The 20,694-nt window shown below is 45.5% G+C and overlaps 1 protein-coding gene across 7 annotated transcripts in view; it reads left to right on the forward strand.

The window, feature by feature from the left end:
* The window catches only part of fryb (furry homolog b), a 108,457-nt gene that overhangs the window by 56,850 nt on the left and 30,913 nt on the right, over nucleotides 1-20,694 (forward strand). For 3 of the 7 annotated variants that reach the window (XM_080779732.1, XM_080779727.1, XM_080779729.1), the window contains exons 19-35: nucleotides 1,275-1,391; nucleotides 4,876-5,040; nucleotides 5,462-5,548; nucleotides 6,148-6,407; nucleotides 6,768-6,833; nucleotides 7,786-7,975; nucleotides 9,737-9,861; nucleotides 11,735-11,792; nucleotides 15,312-15,403; nucleotides 15,747-15,919; nucleotides 16,630-16,790; nucleotides 17,818-17,928; nucleotides 18,547-18,701; nucleotides 18,857-18,956; nucleotides 19,120-19,291; nucleotides 19,818-20,074; nucleotides 20,508-20,654. In XM_080779732.1, coding sequence (XP_080635858.1) covers nucleotides 1,275-1,391; nucleotides 4,876-5,040; nucleotides 5,462-5,548; nucleotides 6,148-6,407; nucleotides 6,768-6,833; nucleotides 7,786-7,975; nucleotides 9,737-9,861; nucleotides 11,735-11,792; nucleotides 15,312-15,403; nucleotides 15,747-15,919; nucleotides 16,630-16,790; nucleotides 17,818-17,928; nucleotides 18,547-18,701; nucleotides 18,857-18,956; nucleotides 19,120-19,291; nucleotides 19,818-20,074; nucleotides 20,508-20,654 — 2,436 coding nt within the window. The remainder of the gene's footprint in view (nucleotides 1-1,274; nucleotides 1,392-4,875; nucleotides 5,041-5,461; nucleotides 5,549-6,147; nucleotides 6,408-6,767; nucleotides 6,834-7,785; nucleotides 7,976-9,736; nucleotides 9,862-11,734; nucleotides 11,793-15,311; nucleotides 15,404-15,746; nucleotides 15,920-16,629; nucleotides 16,791-17,817; nucleotides 17,929-18,546; nucleotides 18,702-18,856; nucleotides 18,957-19,119; nucleotides 19,292-19,817; nucleotides 20,075-20,507; nucleotides 20,655-20,694) is intronic. The other 4 variants (XM_080779733.1, XM_080779730.1, XM_080779728.1 and 1 more) reach the window with 3 other exon arrangements.

Below are 20,694 nucleotides of genomic sequence, written 5' to 3' on the forward strand. Positions count from 1 at the left end.
ACTTCCTGTTGAGAGAGGTGCGTTGTTAACTTGTTACTCCCACTTCCTGTTGAGAGAGGTACGTTGTTACACCCACTTCCTGTTGAGAGAGGTACGTTGTTACACCCACTTCCTGTTGAGAGAGGTACGTTGTTGCACCCACTTCCTGCTGAGAGAGGTGCGTTGTTACACCCACTTCCTGTTGAGAGAGGTGCGTTGTTAACTTGTTACTCCCACTTCCTGTTGAGAGAGGTACGTTGTTGCACCCACTTCCTGCTGAGAGAGGTACGTTGTTGCACCCACTTCCTGTTGAGAGAGGTGCGTTGTTACACCCACTTCCTGTTGAGAGAGGTGCGTTGTTAACTTGTTACTCCCACTTCCTGTTGAGAGAGGTACGTTGTTACACCCACTTCCTGTTGAGAGAGGGATTCAACTTCCTGCGATTACATTTCACGTTCAAGTTTGGCGTTTAGTGTATATCATATCAAAACCCATCATTTATTCGGCATCTGAGCCACAGACCACCATTTGATGATCACAGGCCAAAATCTATTAAAAGAAGATTTTGTTGTTGTTGTATAAGATTTGAAGAGATAACAGGCAATAATGCAGATGTTTAACAATAATGTAACTCTTGAGAGAGTAAAATGAAACAAAATGGACCTGTTAAGGTCCATTTGGTTCATTTTACACTCTGTGGCCCCCGGACCACTGGTTGAATACCACTAGTTTAGTGTATCGGCATGTGGAATTAATTAAAGGCAGTGCAAGAAATCAGGCTTTTGTTAAAACGGTTTAAGCTCTATATATTCTGATAATCGTTGCTTGTTCAGTGTCACTGGTCTCCCCATCTCTCCAGCTCTTCAGTAAATACATGTTCAGGTGGATCACCATCTCAGGAGAGAGAAGCCATATTTATCAGCTTCAACTAACTAAGTGTAAATCAGGCTTAACTTGGGTTGGCTCTCTCTCCTCACCTCACAGGCTTAACTTGGGTTGTGTGTGTGTCTCTCAGGTCCAGGACACCCACCTGCAGGGTCTTAACTTGGGTTGTGTGTGTGTCTCTCAGGTCCATGACACCCACCAGGGTCTTAACTTGGGTTGTGTGTGTCTCTCAGGTCCAGGACACCCACCAGGGTCTTAACTTGGGTTGTGTGTGTGTGTGTGTGTGTGTCTCTCAGGTCCAGGACACCCACCAAGGTCTTAACTTGGGTTGTGTGTGTGTCTCTCAGGTCCATGACACCCACCAGGGTCTACAGCAGGGTCTTAACTTGGGTTGTGTGTTTGTCTCTCAGGTCCAGGACACCCACCAGGGTCTACAGGACTCCTCCGTCAAACTGCTCCTCCAACTGCTGACTCAGTGGAGACTCACCCTGCAGCAAGCTCAGGGCAAGGTCCGAGGAGGGGCTGAGGTAAACTTATTTTATAAACAGTAGCACCTTTCAATACAGAGTGACTGAGGGTAAACTTATTTTATAAACAGTAGCACCATTCAATGCAGAGTGACTGAGGGTAAACTTATTTTATAAAGAGTAGCACCATTCAATGCAGAGTGACTGAGGGTAAACTTATTTTATAAAGAGTAGCACCTTTCAATGCAGAGTGACTGAGGGTAAACTTATTTTATAAAGAGTAGCACCATTCAATGCAGAGTGACTGAGGGTAAACTTATTTTATAAAGAGTAGCACCATTCAATGCAGAGTGACTGAGGGTAAACTTATTTTATAAAGAGTAGCACCATTCAATGCAGAGTGACTGAGGGTAAACTTATTTTATAAAGAGTAGCACCTTTCAATGCAGAGTGACTGAGGGTAAACTTATTTTATAAAGAGTAGCACCATTCAATGCAGAGTGACTGAGGGTAAACTTATTTTATAAAGAGTAGCACCTTTCAATACGGTCTGACCCTCAGTCATGGGGTCTCCTAGTGGCTCTATAAAGACAGTGGTTCTAATCACCAGGGCTCCAAATAGACAGGGTTTTGTGAAGAGCGTACAAATGGAACAATGCTGATTGGGGACCCCAATCTACACTGTACAATTCCCAGGAAACATTTTTCCAGAAATGTTCCAACATTCTTTGAATTCACTGGTTTTGAAATTGGGGCCAATGTGGTGAATTCATGTATTGTCATACGTTTGCATCCTGGAGGAGAGACAACGTGTCCCTTTTGGGTCTCACACTGAACAAGAGTTGGCAACCCCTGCATGGTCCAGACGGAAGTCTAGGCCGTATCTGAGGATGTAAAGTCAGGTTCAAACTGTATAAGACAAGTTGGTGAACGATGGCTCTGGATATTTATGATAGTCCATCATCGTCGCTATGGACTACTTTTCTACACTACAACAAGCGATTACACCGTTTTGAAGTGGATTTTCATGACAAGCAAATCAGCGGTTGGTGCAGTGGCTGTTCAAAGATGACTCTATACTTAGGCAGTCTAGGCTATTAGACTGCCGTACATTGTAGGCATTCAACCTATGTGAGTGAGCCACTAGACATTTCAGCAGGTGTTGAGCCAAGTGGCTCACAGCCTGCCAGAAGCTCCAAACAGCCGTCTTCCCATTATAAATGAGGCTTAACCACTTAACCACTTAAACCCCAGCATCCATATTGTGGGGAATGCTTTGGCAGGAAAATAGCAAACGCGATGCGTTTTAAGCTTGTAGATCTGCTATTTTTGGCTTAATGTTCTCCCCAGATAATAGTGGTTAAGGTCAAATGGAACTGTCTCCAAGGACAGGGCCTGCAGCGAGGGCTTGATTTAATTCCCTTTCAGCATGTTCACTGCCCACCTCATTCAGTTAAATTACTGTTTCATGGCCCGCAAAGCAATCTGCTGCTCTAGCTGTGTAAATATGGTTTATTGTCATTATTTGTCATTGTTTGTTTGTATTCAATCTAACGGCTGTCTGGTTCCTTTATTCGCTTCACTCTTCTCTCTCTCTCTCTCTCTCTCTCTCTCTCTCTCTCTCTGTGTCTCTCTCTCTCTCTCTTTCTCTCACTACTCTATCTATACCTATCGCTCACATTCTATTTCTTCGCCCACTCTACTGTATCTCACACTCCCTCTCGTTCTCTCCATCCATCTTTCTTTCTCTCTCTCCATCCATCTTTCCTTCTCTCTCTCCATCGTCTTTCCTTCTCTCTCTCTCCATCCATCCAGTTTATCACTCAGCACTTAGAATTATCACTGGTGAAAGCTACAGCACTCACCATTGTACCCTCTATGACAGGGTAGGTTGGTCTCCCCTCTCTGAGAGGAGATCTAGGCACTGGCACCAGTTTATTTTGAAAGCCATTGATGGGAAGTTACGGTAACTGTAAACCCTACAGCACATCACGTTGCTGCTAAACAGGAAAATAAGTACTCGTCAGACCCGTTCAAGTGAATGGCTTGCACTAGAGGTCCCATCTGTACAGTCTGATGTTTTATATAAAGATATATTATATATTAAATATATTATTATATATTAAATATATTATATCTGTCTTTATTTTGTGTATGTGATCTCGGCAGCACTGTCAAATGAGGGTGAACCTCAATGCTTTTTCGAGAATAAATGAAGGTCAATCAATCAATCAATCAATCAATCGTTCTTTCTCTCTCTCCATCCATCTTTCTTTCTCTCTCTCCATCCATCTTTCTTTCTCTCTCCATCCATCTTTCCTTCTCTCTCTCCATCCATCTTTCCTTCTCTCTCTCCATCCATCTTTCTTTCTCTCTCTCCATCCATCTTTCTTTCTCTCTCTCCATCCATCTTTCTTTCTCTCTCCATCCATCTTTCTTTCTCTCTCTCCATCCATCTTTCTTTCTCTCTCTCCATCCATCTTTCTTTCTCTCTCTCCATCCATCTTTCTTTCTCTCTCCATCCATCTTTCTTTCTCTCTCTCCATCCATCTTTCTTTCTCTCTCTCCATCCATCTTTCTTTCTCTCTCTCCATCCATCTTTCTTTCTCTCTCTCCATCCATCTTTCTTTCTCTCTCCATCCATCTTTCTTTCTCTCTCTCCATCCATCTTTCTCTCTCTCTCTCCATCCATCTTTCTCTCTCTCTCTCTCTGTCCATCCATCTTTCTCTCTCTCTCTCCATCCATCTTTCTTTCTCTCTCCATCCATCTTTCCTTCTCTCTCTCCATCCATCTTTCCTTCTCTCTCTCCATCCATCTTTCTTTCTCTCTCTCCATCCATCTTTCTTTCTCTCTCTCCATCCATCTTTCTTTCTCTCTCCATCCATCTTTCTTTCTCTCTCTCCATCCATCTTTCTTTCTCTCTCTCCATCCATCTTTCTTTCTCTCTCCATCCATCTTTCCTTCTCTCTCTCCATCCATCTTTCCTTCTCTCTCTCCATCCATCTTTCTTTCTCTCTCTCTGTCCATCCATCTTTCTCTCTCTCTCTCTCTCTCTGTCCATCCATCTTTCTTTCTCTCTGTCTGTCCATCCATCTTTCTTTCTCTCTCCATCCATCTTTCTTTCTCTCTCTCCATCCATCTTTCTCTCTCTCTCTCCATCCATCTTTCTCTCTCTCTCTCTCTGTCCATCCATCTTTCTCTCTCTCTCTCCATCCATCTTTCTTTCTCTCTCCATCCATCTTTCCTTCTCTCTCTCCATCCATCTTTCCTTCTCTCTCTCCATCCATCTTTCCTTCTCTCTCTCCATCCATCTCTCTCTCTCTCTCTCTCTCTCTCTCTCTCTCTCTCTCTCTCTCTCTCTCTCTCTCTCTCTGTCCATCCATCTTTCTTTCTCTCTGTCTGTCCATCCATCTTTCCTTCTCTCTCTCCATCCATCTTTCTCTCTGTCCATCCATCTTTCTCTCTGTCCATCCATCTTTCTTTCTCTCTGTCCATCCATCCATGGGATTATAAAATGCCTTTATAATGTCTCCATCTCTCCAGACCAGTCCCAGGCTGTCGGAGCGCACTCCTCACTGCTCGGTGCTGCATGCGGTGGAGGGTCTGGCCTTGTTGTTGCTGTGTTCCTGTCAGACCAGCACCAGGAAGCTGGCGGTGGGCGTCCTCCGAGAGATCCGCTGTCTCTTCACCGCTCTGGGACACGCTGAGGTAGCGCCCTGGCCCAGTCCCCTCGCTCCACCGGCCACTGGCCCAGTCCCAGTCCCCTGGCCCAGTCCCCTGGCCCAGTCCCCTCGCTCCACCGGCCACTGGCCCTGGCCCAGTCCCCTGGCCCAGTCCGTCCCCTTGCTCCACCGTCCACTGTTGATTGGCTATTTTCAGCATGCAACCAAGTGTAAATTGGAATGTAATCTAAGTATAAGGCATTACGATGCCATCAAGGCCCACCAATATAACCCGAGGGTTAGGGTTAGGCTTAGTGTTAACCCTAAACACAATAACAATGTACTTTTTGAAACATAAACATGAGTGTGAATTAATTCCATCGGGTGTGTGTGTGTGTGTGTGTGTGTGTGTGTGTGTGTGTGTGTGTGTGTGTGTGTGTGTGTGCGTGTGTGCGTGTGTCCTCCAGGACGATGACAAACCAATGATAGAGATCATGGACCAGCTGAGCCCAGCGGTGATGGACAGCTTTGTGCACGTGGCCCACTCTGACTCTGTGAGCATCCGGTTACTGTTGTGTGTGTGCACGTGTGTGCGTCCGTGCGTGTTCTCTGGTTGGGTGTGTTTTTGGTTTAAATACATTAACAGCATGTAGAAGATGTTTCGGCAATTGTCCGTCGTTTTTTCACCTTTTTTCCACAAGCAGTCTGCAAGTAGAGCTGCGTGCAATAACCGCAATACCGTGGTTGTGTAAGGTATACCGCGGTATCGAGTTCATAACCTTGATTATTATTTATTCATAAAAATTTTGATCCCACGATTTTGTAACCCATTTTTCACCTGGTGCCAATTACCTAAGCTGTCATCCTGGGTGCTGCTTTCCCTCTGCCAACTTGGGGAGAAACCCGAACTGAGCTCATGCTGCCTTCAATGCATGAGGAGTGAACAGGCCGCTTACTGCGCCACCGTGCCTTTACCATTACTATCTTTTTTTTAGGTATCGCTCAATATCGTGATACCTCTATACCGTCGGTAAACAGTGATTTATTACCGCGATAACAAAAAATCCATACCGCCCAGCCCTATCTGCAAGGACCTTACACTATGTTAGTGTGTAACTGTGTAAATATGTTTAACTCCTCCACTCCTCTCCAGTCCACCCTGCCCATGAACCACCACGTGGACCTCCAGTGGCTGGTGGAGTGGACGGCCAGGCTGGTGAGCAGTGCGTACGACGTGAAGAGTCCCAGCCACGTGTGGATCTACGCCCAGTGTGTCAAGGACCCCTGGGTGCTGTGTCTGCACAGCTTCCTGCGCCAGGAGCACCTGCCCAAGCACTGCCCCACCGCCCTGGGCTACGCCTGGCCCTACGCCTTCACACGCCTCCAGCTGCTGCTGCCCCTGGTGGACCCTAAGTACGACACACGACAACACCAACAAATCAACAGCAAGAAATTCTGTTACTTTTTTTCTTTTTCTTTAATTGACTAAAGCGATTAGTCTGCTCAAAACGTGTCAAGCTTGTGAGCTTCACGATTTTCAGCTATAATGAAAATGTTTTGTTTTGTATTTTATTTTTTGCTTTCCGTAAAGCAATTTATCATTATTTTGGAAAAGCCCTTTACAGACAAATTCATTATCCTTATCCTTATGAATTACAACACATGCAGGAAGCAAAGGCAATTTTATTTTTGACCAGCCGCGACAGCGTGGCTGGTACTGTTCTCACCTTGTGAGTCTGTGTGTGTGTGTGTGTTCTTTATGTCTATGGACAGATTTTGTCACCGCGATAGCGTGATAGCGGTCGCAACCGTGCAAGATGCAGTCACGAAACTTTACAGGTGTGTAGTTAATGACGTGATGGGCCGAGTTCGAAGCTGGGTGCTTGCAAGGGTGCCAGAATTAGTGGGGGTCAACAGATACTAGCTAGCTGACACCGTTCGTTTCCATTAGCATTGCTACAACATGATAACACGTTTTCCAGTAGACATTTCTCAGTAACCGTAGTAAAAAGAATAACGGAAATGGTGACTCCTGGTGGCTGTGTGCTGTCCTGTATGTCGACAAGCTTTTTCCTTGCTTTCAAGGTGTTGGGTCAACTGTTCACTGCTTAATAGCTGTAAACCACGTGAACTCCTAGCGTTGTTACTCTGTGGTGACTACCTTTGCTGTATATTGATGATCTGCAAGCTCACAATGGATCACAGTGTGATGCGTTGTGTGAGGTTTGAGGTCTCCAATTTTCGGCCAAGAGATTTGGGGCAGGGGCAGGTCCAATTATAGATCCTCGGGGGACTCCAGCCAATGAAGTATATATGGATTAAGTGGTTATTAAATGTTTTGCTGCATTTGAGGAGCTACCATTACTTTTACTTTACTGTCAAGTAAAATAAAAAAGGATTTTCAACTTCACCACTACCTCAAAAAGTAGGTAACATGTATGTCAGACTGGAGGTATGAGCCCATATTTTATTTTATTTTAGAAAACTAACTCTAAACCGGCAAGAACATCCACAATGCTTTATTTTTATTTTTTTAATTTCATTTAATTTCATTCAAAACATGATTTAATTTAATTTAATTTCATGCAAAACATGATCTCATTTGAGGAAAAAACCCAGAGGAAAATGATCGTGAAAATCCCACAATGGACAGTGATCATGTCCTCTGCACAAGTATAAACCTTTGGGTGTGTTGTGTGTGTGTGTGTGTGTGTGTCCACGTGCATGTTCTCCGCAGCAGTATAAACCTTTGGGTGTGTTGTGTGTGTGTCCACGTGCATGTTCTCCGCAGCAGTCCCGTCAACGCTAAGAGAGCGAGCATGGCGGGATCCAGTGACAGCTACGTGCCGCTGTGGAGGAACTACCTGATCCTGTGTCTGGGTGTGGCCAAGCCCAGCATCATGTCACCTGGTCACCTGCGAGCCTCCACGCCCGAGATCACCGCCACCACGCCCGATGGCAGCGTCACCTACGACAACAAGGTGCCTGTGCGCACACACACACACACACACACACACACACACACACACACACACACACACACACACACACACCGTAAGGAAGTCTGTCAGAGAGGCTTATTGTCAGTGTCAGCCGAGAATGGGGCATACTATCCCTGTTACAATGCGCTAGACCCCTGGGAGATGGATCGCTGAGGCGGAGCACCACATATTTGGTGGCCACACCCAGCTAGTCTTAACCCATTCTGACCTGAGATCAGATTCTAACGCACAGAAGAATGGTGGTTCTTTAACGCATTTTGACCTGAGATCAGATTAAAAAAATGTCTTAAATCCTGACAGTTGAAAAAAATAGCAGACCTACAAGCTCGTAGCGCGCCACCGTAGATCTGCTATTTTTCAATAGCTAAAGCATAACCTAATGCTAACACCAAAATGGGTTCCCGCCTAAAATGATCTGTGGAAATTCAATCCAGCGACCTGGTGACGGTTGAGCTAAGGTTGAAAGGTGCTTGTACATGTTGTTGTATGTACAAGGCCTGTTGTATGGTGGGAGATCGTGTCATCCTCTTTGGAGAATTCAAAGCCAACGATTCAGGCTATGATCACAAATGCATACCCACCGTATTCCCACATAACATCAGGTGGGAACTGGCAGCCATGACTCAACAGCAACAGACACAATGAATGTTTGATTTATTCATTTGTTTATTTTGACGGGACCTCGCATGTTAATGGAAAATACAAATCAATGTAATGTACCGTAAATACACCGCATTTAGCAAAGATTTACATCCGCAGTCAGACCTTAGAGTACATTACATTTCATTACACTGGGAAAACACATACATACAAAAACAGAGGTATAAAATGGGTACAAAAGGCGAATTATTCGCACGAATATATCGTGTCGGCAATTCGCCAGTGTGTAATGACCTTAAGACTAAAACAGATGTTGAAAGAAAGAATGAGAAGAAAGAAAATAGCAGCGTTTCAGAGGGCAATATAATGTGCTCGTTGTCAGCTCGTTTTGGAGTGCAATATAATGTGCTTGCCGTCAGCGCATTCCAGTGGATGATGGTGAACACAAGATAAGATGATGTTATGGTGTCTGACCTGTATACATCTTAGATTTACTCTAGTCTTAAGACATTATGCAACCTAGCAGTTATTCAGTACAACCGACACTGTGACTCGGCGGTGCAATGTAGTTTTTAAAGAAAACTCCAGACATGTTTTTAAACTTTAAATCTTTTGAGATTCAGGAAAAGTAAAAATTTACGGTAATGTTTCAGGTGATCGGTACACCGTCAGGTTGTTACAGTAGTAATAATGTTATCATATTTATACCGTAATGTTTCAGGTTGTTACAGTAGTAATATAATGTTACCATATTTACTGTAATGTTTCAGGTGATCGGTACACCGTCAGGTTGTTACAGTAGTAATAATGTTATCATATTTATACCGTAATGTTTCAGGTTGTTACAGTAGTAATATAATGTTACCATATTTACTGTAATGTTTCAGGTGATCGGTACACCGTCAGGTTGTTACAGTAGTAATAATGTTATCATATTTATACCGTAATGTTTCAGGTTGTTACAGTAGTAATATAATGTTACCATATTTACTGTAATGTTTCAGGTGATCGGTACACCGTCAGGTTGTTACAGTAGTAATATAATGTTACCATATTTACTGTAATGTTTCAGGTGATCGGTACACCGTCAGGTTGTTACAGTAGTAATATAATGTTACCATATTTACTGTAATGTTTCAGGTGATCGGTACACCGTCAGTAGCCTGGTTGTTGAAGCAGCTGGTTCCTCTGATGAGAGCAGAGAGTTTGGAGATCACAGAATCTCTGGTCCTCGGGTTGGGACGCACCAACGCTCTGGTCTTCAGGTACTGGAACACACACACACACACACACACACACACACACACACACACACACACACACACACACAGAGCAGTGATTCTCAACGTTTTTCATTTAAATTACCGGTACCCCAGTTTACTAGGCATAATTCTCAGACTTACCCATCATTTTGCTGCGGACCCCCCCCCCCCCCCCCCCCCCCACACACACACACACTTCTCAACCATTCTCGTACAGTTAGTGAATTGTACTGAATGACTTTTTAGTGCCATTACCTATAATGACTTAAAGCCTATGTTCAATAGCTGATCCACAAGGTTTTAGATCTGCTACAATACTGTAGATCTGCTATTTTTGAACATTTGAATTTCTATTATTTTTTTTTATTTTTTTTAGCTTATAATGACCAATTGATGACCAAGACATCTACACCAGGTTACCACCGGCTGTTCAGCTCTGTCTTGCATGTCAACATAGTCCTCTCCATCTTTTTATCGTTAGTTAGTTAGTTAGTTAGTTAGTTAGTTAGTTAGTTAGTTAGTTCATTCGTTCGTTCGTTCGTTCGTTCATTGGTTCTTGTGTGAGGGGACACACAGTTATATGCTGTTTGTTTTGTGTACCAGTCGCACAATCTCTACACTGGTCTATCAGAATAAAGAAGTGCCTACAAAACAGTCTTTCAAATAAGTTCTGGGCGATCAGACACCATGACATGGGTCTTGTTTTGGACCTGCCGTGACATCGTGATTAAGTCAGGTGAGTCGATCAGAACAAGCAGGTACCTCAGTCCAACCTGTAGTGTAGAGTCTTTAAGGGAAGAAGAAGTTAGCATGATTCCTGGTATAAATCTGAGACGGAGAGGAAAGCGGCATGGGTTGCCGTTGAACCTTCATCCTCATGACCTTTTACTGGTCTCTCTCTTTTTCTTTTTTTCTTTTTTACAATAACGCACAATTCATCATTCTATTTATATTCACACTCTCCCCCATTTATTCTTTCCTCCTCCTCCTCCTCCTCCGTCTGTCTAGCACATTCTTCTCATAGCTGAGATGAGTGGCGTTCCATGCTGACAGGCGGAGAGGAGAGAAAATACTGCTTAGTGATGGAGAAAAGAACATTCTGTGGGCTGGGGTTGGAGGGGTGGATTATGTGGCTTTGAAAAGTAAAGAAGTTCCTTTGTGAGCGCCGATGTTTCATTTTGTTTTATTTTATTTTTAACAAGCCAGTGTTTTGTGTATAGAGAGGTCATTGTTATCGAAGGGATTAAGGCAGACAAGGGCAGGTGTATGGATGATTCTTAAGCACTGTTTGTCTAATGTTTACAGTTGTGGAGGATTAGGAGGTTTAATAGGGCATGCAGGGTCTGAAATGCGAGCTGCAAAGAGATGGGGAAACAAAAACGTTTCTTTAAAAACTGATTCAAAAGTGTATTTTCCTTTTATGTTATGTGTAAATCATTTCATATGTTCTACAGTCAGTGGTCAAAGCTACATTGCCACTTCATTGCACGTTTATCAGAATTAACCTGATTGACATTATACTTATATTTCTTCTCACGCGTTTGCTTGTACATAATGATTTCACTAGTCTGCCTCCCTGGAAGACATAAAATGTCTCTTCTGGGCCTCAAGATAAACGGTTTAAGAACCACTGCAGTAGAACATTCCAGCATACTCTGTATGCTGGAAATCAAAACCTGTGAACTCTCTGTTATATTGTGACTTGTGAGACATTAACCAATTCACTTCCTCAGGCCCCTGATTTAAATCCACTACCTTGAATGCAATACAGCATGCATTTTTAGGGGTTGTGTTTCCATGTAATACTATATGCTATATACATACATACCAACCATAATATTATTTGATGTGTTCTTTCCTGCTGTGTGTTTTACAGAGAGCTAGTGGAGGAGCTACACCCACTGATGAAGGAAGCGCTGGAACGTAGACCTGAGGTAACAAACTGCACAAAATACACAAAAACACAGACACACTGAGACGTAGAGTGACGACCGACCAGACGTTCTGGTTTGTCTGGGAATGCCCTAAAATGTCCTGGTTTTCAATGTTCACTAACAAACTGTAAACTTGATATTCCAAATGTTGTTGTTTTTTAACCTCTTAACCATTGAAACTCTATCCAGGTATACTTCATTGACCGGGGCCTCTGCCCTCTCCTTTGTTCTGTTCAGTAGGCAGGGAGAAGAACTAGGGTGTTCTGTTCAGTGGGCAGGGAGAAGAACTAGAGTGTTCTGTTCAGTAGGCAGGGAGAAGAACTAGGGTGTTGTGTTCAGTGGGCAGGGAGAAGAACTAGGGTGTTCTGTTCAGTGGGCAGGGAGAAGAACTAGAGTGTTCTGTTCAGTAGGCAGGGAGAAGAACTAGAGTGTTCTGTTCAGTGGGCAGGGAGAAGAACTAGGGTGTTGTGTTCAGTAGGCAGGGAGAAGAACTAGAGTGTTCTGTTCAGTGGGCAGGGAGAAGAACTAGGGTGTTCTGTTCAGTGGGCAGGGAGAAGAACTAGGGTGTTGTGTTCAGTGGGCAGGGAGAAGAACTAGGGTGTTCTGTTCAGTGGGCAGGGAGAAGAACTAGGGTGTTCTGTTCAGTGGGCAGGGAGAAGAACTAGGGTGTTCTGTTCAGTAGGAAGGGAGAAGAACTAGGGTGTTCTGTTCAGTGGGCAGGGAGAAGAACTAGGGTGTTCTGTTCAGTAGGAAGGGAGAAGAACTAGGGTGTTCTGTTTAGTAAGCAGGGAGAAGAACTAGGGTGTTGTGTTCAGTGGGCAGGGAGAAGAACTAGGGTGTTCTGTTCAGTAGGAAGGGAGAAGAACTAGGGTGTTGTGTTCAGTGGGCAGGGAGAAGAACTAGGGTGTTCTGTTCAGTAGGAAGGGAGAAGAACTAGGGTGTTGTGTTCAGTGGGCAGGGAGAAGAACTAGGGTGTTGTGTTCAGTGGGCAGGGAGAAGAACTAGGGTGTTCTGTTCAGTGGGCAGGGAGAAGAACTAGGGTGTTCTGTTCAGTGGGCAGGGAGAAGAACTAGGGTGTTGTGTTCAGTGGGCAGGGAGAAGAACTAGAGTGTTCTGTTCAGTGGGCAGGGAGAAGAACTAGGGTGTTCTGTTCAGTGGGCAGGGAGAAGAACTAGGGTGTTCTGTTCAGTGGGCAGGGAGAAGAACTAGGGTGTTCTGTTCAGTGGGCAGGGAGAAGAACTAGGGTGTTCTGTTCAGTGGGCAGGGAGAAGAACTAGGGTGTTCTGTTCAGTGGGCAGGGAGAAGAACTAGGGTGTTGTGTTCAGTGGGCAGGGAGAAGAACTAGGGTGTTGTGTTCAGTGGGCAGGGAGAAGAACTAGGGTGTTGTGTTCAGTGGGCAGGGAGAAGAACTAGGGTGTTCTGTTCAGTGGGCAGGGAGAAGAACTAGGGTGTTCTGTTCAGTGGGCAGGGAGAAGAACTAGGGTGTTCTGTTCAGTAGGCAGGGAGAAGAACTAGGGTGTTGTGTTCAGTAGGCAGGGAGAAGAACTAGGGTGTTCTGTTCAGTGGGCAGGGAGAAGAACTAGGGTGTTGTGTTCAGTAGGCAGGGAGAAGAACTAGGGTGTTCTGTTCAGTGGGCAGGGAGAAGAACTAGGGTGTTCTGTTCAGTAGGCAGGGAGAAGAACTAGGGTGTTGTGTTCAGTAGGCAGGGAGAAGAACTAGGGTGTTCTGTTCAGTGGGCAGGGAGAAGAACTAGGGTGTTGTGTTCAGTGGGCAGGGAGAAGAACTAGGGTGTTCTGTTCAGTGGGCAGGGAGAAGAACTAGGGTGTTCTGTTTAGTAAGCAGGGAGAAGAACTAGGGTGTTGTGTTCAGTGGGCAGGGAGAAGAACTAGGGTGTTGTGTTCAGTGGGCAGGGAGAAGAACTAGGGTGTTGTGTTCAGTGGGCAGGGAGAAGAACTAGGGTGTTCTGTTTAGTAAGCAGGGAGAAGAACTAGGGTGTTCTGTTCAGTAAGCAGGGAGAAGAACTAGGGTGTTGTGTTCAGTGGGCAGGGAGAAGAACTAGGGTGTTGTGTTCAGTGGGCAGGGAGAAGAACTAGGGTGTTGTGTTCAGTGGGCAGGGAGAAGAACTAGAGTGTTCTGTTCAGTGGGCAGGGAGAAGAACTAGGGTGTTCTGTTCAGTGGGCAGGGAGAAGAACTAGGGTGTTCTGTTCAGTAAGCAGGGAGAAGAACTAGGGTGTTGTGTTCAGTGGGCAGGGAGAAGAACTAGAGTGTTCTGATCAGTGGGCAGGGAGAAGAACTAGGGTGTTCTGTTCAGTGGGCAGGGAGAAGAACTAGGGTGTTCTGTTCAGTAGGAAGGGAGAAGAACTAGAGTGTTCTGTTCAGTAGGCAGGGAGAAGAACTAGAGTGTTCTGTTCAGTAGGAAGGGAGAAGAACTAGGGTGTTCTGTTCAGTGGGCAGGGAGAAGAACTAGGGTGTTCTGTTCAGTAGGCAGGGAGAAGAACTAGGGTGTTCTGTTCAGTAGGCAGGGAGAAGAACTAGAGTGTTCTGTTCAGTAGGCAGGGAGAAGAACTAGGGTGTTGTGTTCAGTGGGCAGGGAGAAGAACTAGGGCGTTCTGTTCCCATCGTTCAACATCCCGACCCCGGGCCTAGTTTCCTCTCCACTGCAACATTAGAAGGTGTTGAGAGGTGCACTCAGTAGGCGTGAGAAAGCACTGAAATAATATTGTTCCCCATCCTGATGAAAACGCCTCACTGCACTGCCAGCGATGTGAGCGAGCGAACAATGAAATCTCATTAGAATCCATGTTTTTCACTGTGACTGTCCTGACAAAACTGCATACATATATATATGTACGTACATATATTTTTTTATTTTGGGGGGTGGTGCATTTATTTGATAGTGCACAGTAAGCTGACAGAAGCAAAGGTCGTCGGGATCGGGAGTCGAACCCACGACACACAGCATAGGTGCCCGCGGACCCGGACCGCCACTTCAGCCATTTTCAATCTTATCTTCGTATAAGGGACCGCCGTTACAGGTCCATCTGTGTACCGTTACAGGTCCATCTGTGTACCGTTACAGGTCCATCTGTGTACCGTTACAGGTCCATCTGTGTACCGTTACAGGTCCATATGTGTACTGTTACAGGTCCATCTGTGTACCGTTACAGGTCCATCTGTGTACTGTTACAGGTCCATCTGTGTAGCGTTACAGGTCCATCTGTGTACCGTTACAGGTCCATCTGTGTACTGTTACAGGTCCATCTGTGTACCGTTACAGGTCCATCTGTGTACCGTTACAGGTCCATCTGTGTACTGTTACAGGTCCATCTGTGTACTGTTACAGGTCCATCTGTGTACCGTTACAGGTCCATCTGTGTACCGTTACAGGTCCATCTGTGTACCGTTACAGGTCCATCTGTGTACCGTTACAGGTCCATCTGTGTACTGTTACAGGTCCATCTGTGTACCGTTACAGGTGCATTTGATTGTGTCATTAAACGTAAGTGTCTCTGTCACCAGAACAAGAAGCGGCGAGAGAGGAGAGACCTGCTCCGACTGCAGCTGCTCAGGATCTTTGAACTGCTGGCTGACGCTGGAGTCATCAGTGACAGGTAACTAACACACTCACGCACGCACTCACGCACGCACTCACGCACGCACGCATGCACGCACGCACGCACGCACGCACGCACGCACGCACGCACGCACGCACGCACGCACGCACGCACGCACGCACGCACGCACGCACACACACACACACACACACACACACACACACACACACACACTCAGGTGGTTCCTGGCTATTGTGTTTCGGTGCTTTACAGTTGGAGCGTGACTCCCTGGCTCTAGGAGCTCTGTTCCTGACCACTGTGTGTGTGTGTGTGTGTGTGTGTGTGTGTGTGTGTGTGTGTGTGTGTGTGTGTGTGTGTGTGTGTGTGTGTTTCTCTACAGTACCAACGGGGCGTTGGAGCGGGACTCCCTGGCCCTGGGAGCTCTGTTCCTGGAGTACGTGGACCTGACCCGCATGCTGCTGGAGGCGGAGAACGAGAAGGAGCTGGACGTGCTGAAGGACATCAGGGCTCACTTCAGCGGCATGGTGGCCAACATCATCCAGTGTGTCCCTGGTGAGATCCTCAGCAGGACGGAAATATACCGCCATGCTATACCCCTTATCCCTAAACTTCTTTGCCTTTATTTTTTTGATTTTATTTTTACTATTTTGAAAACATTAAAAAAAAAAAAACTAGCTGATCTACATTGACACGTTGTGAGCTTGTAGATTGGCTATTTGAACTTTTCATAGCATGGCGAAAATAGGGCCCCTTATCTCCATATTTTAACTTTTTGTGTAAATTAACGCTAATACTTCATCATACTAACAGTGTCACACAAAAGTAGCAGATCCCGAAATGTGGTGCAAAACACTTTGATCTTGTAGATCTGCTACTTTTGCTACTTTTGAGTTTGAATCCTGAAAAGTAACAGTTTTGGAGAGACATCTTGTATCTCCATATTTCATTCATATTTTTTTCATAAATGAATGCCCTACTTTGTCATACAAGAGTGGCGTGTAAAAGTAATTACAATAATTTTATATATTTTCTCTAATTTAGAACGATTTTGAAGTAGTAGTAGTTTTGTCTGTCCGTGGGTTTTATGAATATTTAACCAATGGAAAGTATTAACAAGAGCTTGTAATTAAATACTAAATTATAACTACATTGGAACCATTGCTTTCTTTTTCCATTTCCTGAAAAGTATCTGCTTCAAAATCGATTTAGAAAATGGCCACAAAACCTGTCTGTCTTTCTCTTGTCTGTCTTCGTGTCTTCAGTCCACCACAGACGCTTCCTGTTCCCCCAGCAGTCTCTGAGGCACCACCTCTTCATTCTGTTCAGCCAATGGGCCGGTCCCTTCAGTGTCATGTTCACGCCCCTTGACCGCTACAGCGACCGCAACCACCAGATCACCAGATACCAGTACTGTGCTCTGAAGGTAAACAAACCAGATACCAGTACTGTGCTCTGAAGGTAAACAAACCAGGTACCAGTACTGTGCTCTGAAGGTAAACAAACCAGGTACCAGTACTGTGCTCTGAAGGTAAACAAACAACAGCTCACAATATTACAAATAGGCTGTATGTATGTAAAAGTTCCCATTGCTCGCTCAAGCATCGTGCTTTAATGCTGGAGCCATCTGCATTTTTTGGGGCAGCCAGGCCCGGATCGACAGTAGCCCAATTTGCGGCCTAGGCAAGCTTTCTCTGATGCCGTCAGTCTCCACTTGAGTCTAGGCATAATATTATGGCCTACCTACTCAACTGTGACTGTGATGATCAATCATGTGCCATACAATCTTTATTTTGAGTGATACAGTATACCGTACAAAAGATAGCACCCATAGTGTGTGAGACTGACTGGTTTTACTAATTACATTAACTGTTCAACAATGTGGGAGAGGTGCGCTGCGCCTTGGGCTCTTCAAGCAGAAGTTCAACCTTTTGGAGATGATGAGCACTGCCTCTTTTGATCCACCCGGCTGTGTGCGACAACGCAGTAATTTACGACCTGATGTCGAATCCTTACCTCTGATGTCCATGTTTGCCTTCAGCTGTGAGCTACAGTATGTGTGTGACGGGACATTCAAGCACAGCAACGATAGATTGATTGATTGATTGGTCCAAACGTTGGCGGGTGTCAATAAACGTTGCATGTCGGCGTTATAGAAGTACAGACCTCACTCCCACTTTCCCTGGGTCACGGAAAACATCTATTGAAAATCCCATAGGGAAATATTAAGCCCAAACCACACCAGTTGCAACACTTTGCAACTGCCAGGATAATGGTTGCAAGCAGTTGCATGTTGCGATGAGTTGCGTGGCGAATCATTGGTGCGGTGTATGGCTTTAGATCATTGTGTCATATAAGAACTGTGCTCCAAAAATAATCGGTGTGTGTGCGTGTGTGTGTGTGTGTGTGTGTGTGTGTGTGTGTGTGTGTGTGTGTGCGTGCGTGCGTGTCAGGCCATGTCAGCGGTGCTGTGTTGTGGGCCAGTGTTCGACAACGTGGGTCTGTCCACCGATGGTTATCTGTACAAGTGGCTGGACAACATCCTGGCCTGCCACGACCTCCGGGTACGTCCACTTATAAGTGCATTACTTTAATTACTGTTCTCAACCACTTAAACCCTCTATGCGGTTGAGCGGAATCCCTCAGGGCTCTGTACTTGTGTATTTTCGGTTTCCTGTCATTGTGGGGAAAGCTTTCGCTGAAAATCAATCTGTCGTTTTCTTTAAATGTTTTCCTCCCAATAAAGATGCTGAGGTTTAAGTGGTCAAGTAACATTTTGAAGTGCTTTACTGGAGTACAATATGTACTTTTTTCCGATACTTTCTTACTTCTACTACACTTAATCTCAGAGGCAAATATTGAAAATTTTAACTCTAAGCCCTATTTTCTACTTCTTCCACCATTCTAAAAGCTCATAGCAGCACGTCACGATTAATTGATTGAATATTTTTTAACAGTTTGCAAAAAGTACAGAGGTAATAATGCTAAAAGGACAGCACAAAATGCCTCGAGGGCTTGTTTCCATTGTGGTCCCTATAGTATTCAATTCATCAAGTCATTTAAAGACATACAATACGATACAAGAAATCATCAATACTAGGACCAGTATATTTACAGAAAAACAGTGGGGGGTCGTTTCTTTTGGACAGTTGTTTTGATGATAATTGTCCCTCTGCCCACAGGTGCACCGGCTGGGCTGTGAAGTGGTCATCCTCCTGTTGGAGCTGAACCCAGACCAGGTGAACCTGTTCAACTGGGCCGTGGACCGCTGCTTCACCGGCTCCCACCAGCTGGCCTCTGGCTGCTTCAAGGCCATCGCCACCGTCTGCGGAAACCGGTACGGAATCTGTTCCATTTTGCTCTTCCATAGGAGCTTTATTGTCATGAGAATATGTGGGAACTGTGTTCCAAAAGTAATCGGTGTGTTTGTGTGTGTGTGTGTGTGTGTGTGTGTGGGTGTGTGTGCGTGTGTGCGTGTGCGTGCGTGCACAGGAACTACCCATGTGACTTGGTTACCCTGATCAACCTGGTACTGTTCAAGGCATCCGACACCAGCAGGGAAATCTATGAGATATCCATGCAGCTGATGCAGGTACCAGTGTATACACACACACACACACACACACACACACACACACACACACACACACACACACACACACACACACACAAACACACACGCATTTGCATTTGCATTTGTTAATACTTAATCAAATGAATGAAAATGAGGGGACAACCGTGTGCATGGTGTGCAGGTGTTGGAGACTAAGCTGTGTGCGTACTCTAAGCGCATGGTGGAGCAGAAGCCGGGTAACATCCTGTACGGGACCCACGGGCCCCTGCCCCCCCTCTACAGTGTCAACCTGTCCCAGCTGTCCATCCAACTGGCCAGCATGTACCCTGAGCTCACCCTGCCCGTCTTCTCAGGTACGCACGCACGCACCCACGCACGCACACACACACACGCCTCATAACCGATGAGGAAAATGTAAGTGACAATTAACATCCCTCACCCTCAGTGGTACCAGCATATTTGCCATATTTGGCGCCTACCAATAACAGAAGAGATTGCCCAGAATTTTGCAAGGCGTTTAGCTGCTTTCTTTTGCTCTGTCCTGAAATCAGACAAAACACAGTTTGCACCTACAGTATAACCTAATGCTGTGAGGGTATGGAGGTGCCGTGCTATGTAAAGCCCCTTATAGGCATAGCAGCCATTCAGAATGTGTGGCATGTTTCTGTAACAAGCCCTGTGGTGTGATGCAAACAACGAGGTACATGGGTGGTGGGAAACAGGAGAGAAAGGTTGAGTCTGGTGGGAAGGATCTGTAACCTGGCTTTTACTGTAACAGTGATAATAAGACTAAGTTATCCCTGGCACACATTCTAAGGTTTTTTTCTTCCTCGCAATTGACTCTCTCTCTCTCTCTCTCTCTCTCTCTCTCTCTCTCAGAGGTCTCCCAGCGTTTCCCCACCACTCACTCTAACGGCAGACAGATCATGCTGTCCTACCTGCTGCCGTGGCTCAGTAACATTGAGCTGCTGGACACAGGGCTGCTGCCCCCGGCCTCCAGCCCCTGCACCCCAGAGGAGGAGCCCCACGCACGGGCACACAACCTGGGAATCGCCCCCATGCTGCGGGGCAGCGGCTGGGGCTCGCTGCAGGCCACCTCGCTGGTGCTCAACAACCTCATGTTCATGACCGCTAAGGTGAGGGAGAGGGGATGTCGCTTTGTTTACTGCCATTGTGACAAAACAATGGTACTCATTTAGCTAGTCATCTTGCTACGATATACGAGTCCGAAACGCAGCAGTCTGTAAACACCTTTAGTCTAGAAAGATTTAGTCTAGTCGAGAAGACTAAAAATGCATTTTGGCCGGCCTTGATGGCCTCATAATGGCAGTGTGTATTATGGCAGCTATTTTCAGAGCGCAACAACCGAGCGCAACCAAACTACTCTTCTCCACATTTGATTGAAATTGTCTGTATATTTAGTCTTAGTTTTCGTCATCATAGCTTAGTTAAATTTATTTGTCTAGTTTTCGTCAGCGAAAAAAAGGTAGGCGACTGACATTTCTTATCATAGTTTTAGTCGACGAAATCAACACCGGTGCTGTGTTGTTATTTTCCATATATGGTCAGTATGGAGACGAGGTGCCCGGTCCTGAGATGGAGAACGCCTGGAACGCTCTGGTGTCCAACGAGAGGTGGAGCAACAATCTGCGTGTGTCTCTGCAGTTCCTCATCAGCCTCTGTGGAGTCAGCAGTGACACCACACTCTTACCTTATGTAAGTATCCATTAGTTCCTGTGTGGAGTCAGCAGTGACA

The sequence above is a fragment of the Protomyctophum bolini genome (assembly GCF_963924005.1).
Source record: "Protomyctophum bolini genome assembly, chromosome: 13".
Classification (NCBI taxonomy): domain Eukaryota; kingdom Metazoa; phylum Chordata; class Actinopteri; order Myctophiformes; family Myctophidae; genus Protomyctophum; species Protomyctophum bolini.